This window comes from Corylus avellana, chromosome ca3, assembly GCF_901000735.1.
Source record: "Corylus avellana chromosome ca3, CavTom2PMs-1.0".
In the NCBI taxonomy this organism is placed as follows: domain Eukaryota; kingdom Viridiplantae; phylum Streptophyta; class Magnoliopsida; order Fagales; family Betulaceae; genus Corylus; species Corylus avellana.
The window spans coordinates 13036362-13042361 of NC_081543.1; the positions used below are offsets into that span (position 1 = coordinate 13036362).

The 6000-nt window shown below is 39.3% G+C and overlaps 1 protein-coding gene across 1 annotated transcript; it reads right to left on the bottom strand.

Annotated features, from left to right (window-relative positions):
* Positions 1-5553: 5553 nt before the first annotated feature.
* LOC132174127 (receptor-like protein 56) lies at positions 5554-6000 on the bottom strand. The gene has a single exon (XM_059585825.1). It carries the CDS (start codon positions 5998-6000, stop codon positions 5554-5556), a length of 447 nt encoding a protein of 148 aa, XP_059441808.1.

Genomic DNA, 6000 nt, shown 5'->3' on the forward strand with positions numbered 1-6000 from the left:
AGCCTTCCAGAAAGTATTTAGTTAATGAGTATATGTTACTTTCTGATGGGAGAGAGCCAGAAAGTTATCAAGAGGTTATGCTACATGATCAGAAAAATCAATGGTTAAAAGCCATGCAAGATGAGATAAAATCCTTGCATGAGAATCACACATATGATTTGGTGGAACTGCCTAAGGGCAAAAGAGCACTCAAGAATAAATGAGTGTTCAGATGCAAGATTGAACCAAACAGATCACAGGCAAGGTACAAGGCACAACTAGTTGTAAAGGGGTTTGATCAAAAGAAGGGCATTGATTTTGATGAAATTTTCTCACCCATAGTAAAGATGTCTTCTATTAGAGTTGTTTTGAGTTTGGCTGCCAAAATGAATTTGGAGATCGAACAGCTTGATGTGAAGACTGCTTTCCTTCATAGTGACTTGGAGGAGAAAATTTATATGGAGCAACCAGAGGGGTTCACAGCTAAAGGCAAAGAACACTTAGTGTGTCGGTTAAGAAAGAGCTTGTACGGACTTAAGCAGACACCAAGACAGTGGTATAAGAAATTTGATTCATTTATGGTTGATCATGGGTATGACAGAACTACATCAGATCATTGTGTGTTTGTGAAAAAATTCTCTAATGGAGAATTTATTATTCTCTTTCTATATATGGACAACATGTTGATTGTTTGTCGTGACACTAGTAAAATTGACAAACTGAAGAAAGAATTGTGTAAGTCCTTTGCTATGAAAGATTTGGGACCCGCAAAGCATATCCTTGGTATGAAGATCTCTCGTGATAGGAATGAAGAAAAATTGTGGCTATCACAAGAGAGTTATATCAAGAAGGTATTGGACATATTCAACATGAGCAAGGAAAAACCGGTGAGCTCTACACTTGCAGGTCATTTGAAGTTGAGTTCAAAGCAAATTCCTACAAGTGAGAAAGAAAAAGGTGAAATGAAGAAAGTGCCTTATGCATCAGCTGTGGGTAGCTTAATGTACGTCATGGTGTGTACGAGGCCTGATATCGCTCATGCAGTTGGAGTTGTCAGTCGGTTCCTTTCTAATCATAGCAAAGAACATTGGGCAGCTGTGAAATAGATTCTCAGGTATCTCAGAGGTACTTCGAGAGTATGTTTGTGCTTCGGCAGTAGTCAGCAAGTGCTTGATGGGTTTATAGATGGAGATATGGTTGAGGATATTGATTCTAGAAAATCTACTTCAAGGTACTTGATTACTTATTCAGGAGGAGCAGTGTCATGGCAATCCAGATTGCAGAAGTGTGTTGCTTTGTCTACCACAGAGGCAGAGTACATAGCTATCACTGAAGCGGCCAAAGAATTGTTATGGATGAAAAAGTTTTTACAAGAACTGGGTCTACAGCAAGAGAGGTATGTGCTTTATTGTGACAGTCAGAGTGTCATTCATTTCAGTAAGAATTCAACTTTCCATTCAAGATCGAAACATATCGATATTAAGTGTCATTGGAAATTTCCTTGGACATGGATGTTCTTTCTGACCATCTTCCACTTTCAATAAATTTTGCTGGCAGAGTAATAAGGAGTAGGAAGGGAAGAGGTTTTAGGTTTAAGGCTATGTGGGCAAAAAATAAGGCATGTAAAGAGGTTATAAAAAAAATATGGAGGGTCAAAGCGGTGGAGCATGGGACTTGGAAGTCAGTGGACAGGAAATTGAAAGATAGCAAAAGGGGATTAAAGGAGTGGCAACGTGTGCATGGAAGAAATGTGGGATAGCAAATAAAACAGTTGTTTGAACAGCTGATTGCATACCAGACTAACCACGATGGGGTTGATGCGGACCTTTTTCAAAAGCTAAAATTGGAATTGAAAAATAAACAAAATGAGGAGGATCTTTATTGGCGGCAGGTAGTAAAGGAGGATTGGATGAGGTATGGGGATAAAAATACACGGTATTTTCATGCATGTGCAAATCAAAAGAAAAAGCCAGTTTAATTACTGGGATTACTGATGAGAGGGGGCAGTGGTGGGAGACTAATGACCTTATTGGGGAAGCTTTTGTGCTTTATTTTTAAAACCTATTCACGGAAGGTAGGCCTAGAAATATGGAGAATGTTTTGGAGGCAGTTGGTCGATGGGTGAACCCCACGATGAATGATATGTTGCTTAAAGACTTCACAGTTGAAGAAGTGGGGATAGCTCTAAATCAAATGGCTCAGTTGAAAGCACCCGGCCCGGATGGTTTTTCAACTTGTTTTTTCCAAAAAAATTGAGCGTCCATTGGTGAGGAGGTTAGCCATGCTGTACTTAATATTTTGAATACGGGATGCATGAATAAAGAGCTTAATTAAACTTACATTGCTTTAATTCCTAAATGCAAAAACCCCACTAGTGTCATTGAATTCCACCCCATTAGCCTGTGCAATGTGCTTCACAAATTGGTTTCTAAGACCCTGGCTAATAGATTAAAATTGCTGCTCCCTGAAATTATTTCTCCGAACCAAAGTGCTTTTATCCCTGGTCAGTTAATTTCTGATAATATTTTAGCAGCTTACGAGACCCTTCATACTATGCAATCGAGAATTGTGGGGAGATGTGGGGTCATATGGCAGTGAAACTCGATATGAGTAAAGCCTATGACAGGGTGGAATGAGATTTTTTAAAAGAATTTATGGACTGGATGGGTTTTGATAGTTGTTGGATCGAAAGGAAAATGATGTGTGTTAGGTCAACTACCTATAAGGTCCTTATCAACGGGACCCAAAGTTCCAACTTCAAAGAAGGGCCCTCGGTTAAGCCATCTTTTCTTTGTCGATGACAGCTTGTTATTTTGCAAAGCTTCCCCTTTGCATTGGATACGATTGACAAATCTTCTCAAGACATATGAGGTGGCTTCGGGGTAGCGGTTAAACCAAGCTAAAATGTCAATTAGCTGAAACACTCTCATAGAGGCCTAAACAGAAATTTTGCGCTTATCAGGGATCCCATCCACACAGAGATATGGCAAATATCTCGGACTGCCAGCCCTTGCTGGAAAATCTCGAAAACAGGCATTTAAGAGTATTAAGGATAGAGTTTGGAGGCGACTTAGTGATTGGAAGCTGAAATTTCTGTCACAAGCGGGGAAAGAGGTCTTGCTGAAAGTATTTATTCAAGCAATTCCTACGTATAGGATGAGCATTTTCCTTATTCCGAAGGGGTTATGTGCTGTAATTAATTCCATGATGTAGAAGTTCTAGTGGGGGCATCAAGAGAATGACTCACACATACATTGGATGAGATGGGGTCAATTGGGACTGTCGAAGGATCGAGGTGGTTTGGACTTTAGAGATTTGGTGAGTTTCAACAAGGCTCTCCTAGCAAAGCAATGTTGGCGTTTGTTACAATCCCCGGAGAGCCTTACGGCAAAAATTTTAAAGGCCAAATATTACTCTAATTCCTCATTTATGGACGCAAAATTGGGCTCAAAACCCTTTTTTGCGTGGAGAAGTATCCATGGGGCGAGAGATATTCTTGAGACCGGTTTGCTATGGAGAGTTGGTAATGGCCAATCGATAAGTATATGGGGTGATGCTTGGATCCCAATTCCATCAACTTTTAAAATCCATTCTCCTCCAAAGGTGTTGAATCCGAATAGCAAGGTACAAGAACTAATTGAACGGGTAAGGGGTGAGTGGGATCAAAATCTATTGAATAGCATATTTACAACTGAGGAGGTAGCAGCTATCAATACTATACAAGTTAGCCAGACGCAGCAACCAGATATTCGGATTTGGCGGTGTACAAGTTTGGGTATCTTCTCGGTAAAAAAGTGCTTATCACTTAGCAAAGGAGATGGAGATGAGGAAATGTCCGGGAGGATCCACAAAACAAGAGGAAAGTATTTTGTGGAAATCAATGTGGAAATTATTTATTCCAAATGCGGCAAAGAATTTTTCCTGGAGAGCTTGCCAAAATTTACTGCCCACTAAGGAAATCTACTCAAGCCGAAAGGTGGTAAAAGAACCTTTTTGTCCAATTTGTGAGCAGGAACCGGAGACTGTTCTTCATGCTCTGTGGGGTTGTTTAGCTGCAAGAGACATATGGGGCTGCAGTAGAAGGGTCTTCCAAGAGATGGCCATAGAGGGACGGAGTTTCATGCAGATTGCGGAAATTATCTTCTCAAAATGTGACTTGAATGAGTTTGCTTTGTTTGTGCAGTTATCACGCCAGGTATGGTTCCGTATAAACAAGTGGGTCCATGAAGGAATTTTCGTAGACCCAAATGTTATTCTCCAGAAAATAGCAGAGGAAATAATGACCTATGCCCAGCTACAAAAGTAGGAACCAGCTGGAGATAATGTGACCAATCGTTTTAAGGCGTGGTTGGCTCCCATCCAAGGTTGGTACAAGGCGAATTGGGATGTGGCCATAGATAAATCAAATGAAAGGGTGGGGATCAGATTTGTGCTCAGGGACGAGAAAGGACATGTGATCGCTGCTATGTGCAAAACGAGGATGGGTTTACTGGAGCCAGCAATGGGGGAAGCATATGCTGCCTATCATGCAGTTTGTTTATGCAAGGATATGGGAGTGCAAAATTTAATTTTGGAGGGAGATGCGAAACAAATTGTGGAGGCTATCAACTCAGCTACAGGCACATGGAGTCGTTTTGGGCATCTAATAGAAGACACAAGGCGTGTACTACTCACACTACCAAGGTGGAATTGTGTCTTTGTTCCTCGCGAAGCAAATGAGGCGGTTCATAGGTTGGCGAAAGCAGCCACTACTGATGTTAGTGATAGAATTTGAAGGGGCAACACTCCTAATTGTATTAGTAATATTGTTTTGATGGATCAATTAGCTCTATCTCGGCGATTGTTGTTGGAGTTCTCATGCTCCACCTGGGATTTATTATCAATAAAATTCATCAATTTAGTTTCAAAAGAAAAAAAAAAAAGTATTCTCAATCAATTATTCGATCTTTTTTTAATTATTATTATTTAACAATGATTAATTCAATGGTTAGTTGATAATGCTACATCAGCATTCTTAAACAATTATAAAATAAAAATATAGTATCTAGCATGAATCTTTTCCTTTTTATGGCTTCATTAAGAAAATAATTCTCAATTGTGTTTTTCTTCTTATGACTTTCCGAATAGGCACCTTGGTTCGGTAGCTAGCTTCATTGAGCAAGAGCCCTACTGTATGGGACTTCCGAGAGTACTAATCTAGTTTGAAAGAACTTAATTAGGATACTAGCTAGAAATAAAGTCATTATCTTCAGCATCGTGAAGAACATGACAAAGAGAACATGCAACAAATCCCATAATCTATAATGAAATCCCAGAACCCATACAACTTGTACACAACTTCTACTTTCAAGTGTAAGGTAGAACTCTACATTACAACATCTTTATTAAAGATAAACATTACTTTGAAGATCAGATATCTTTTATGCTTCCACTATAAAGTTGGTTTTGAATCGCCAATACAAGGGAAGCATTTTAAAACGAGACTCAATAAATCTGTCCACAGCTCTAAAATAGTTTTGCCTCCAGTTATTTTTAATGATTAGGATCCCAAAGAAAACCCAAAATCCAAATGCGTTAAGAGATAGCAACAAATGCATAAAAGAATAAAGGATTATCAATTATTCTAGCCCCTTCTTTTTCGTACTTGTTTTGGCCCTCATGTTCAGGTTCAAGTTCGATTGTGGTTGAGCAGTTTCTTGGCAAAGGCTCTCCACAGAGATCCGTATTTCCATCATAGCATTGCATATTGAAAGTTGAGAACTGCCGCACAAATGGGATTCTTCCTGAAAGATTGTTATATGCAACACTAAATGTAGATAGAAAAGTGAGTCCAACCAATTCATAAGGGATTTTTCCACTCAACTTGTTTTGAGAAAGATCCAATCTTTCCATGTTTTTCAAGTTTTGGAAAGAATTTAGAATGAAACCAGTTAGAAAATTATCCGACAAGTTCAAGAATCGAAGTTGTGACAAGTCTCCCATTCCAAAAGGAATCCTACCAGTCAATTGGTTAGATGACAT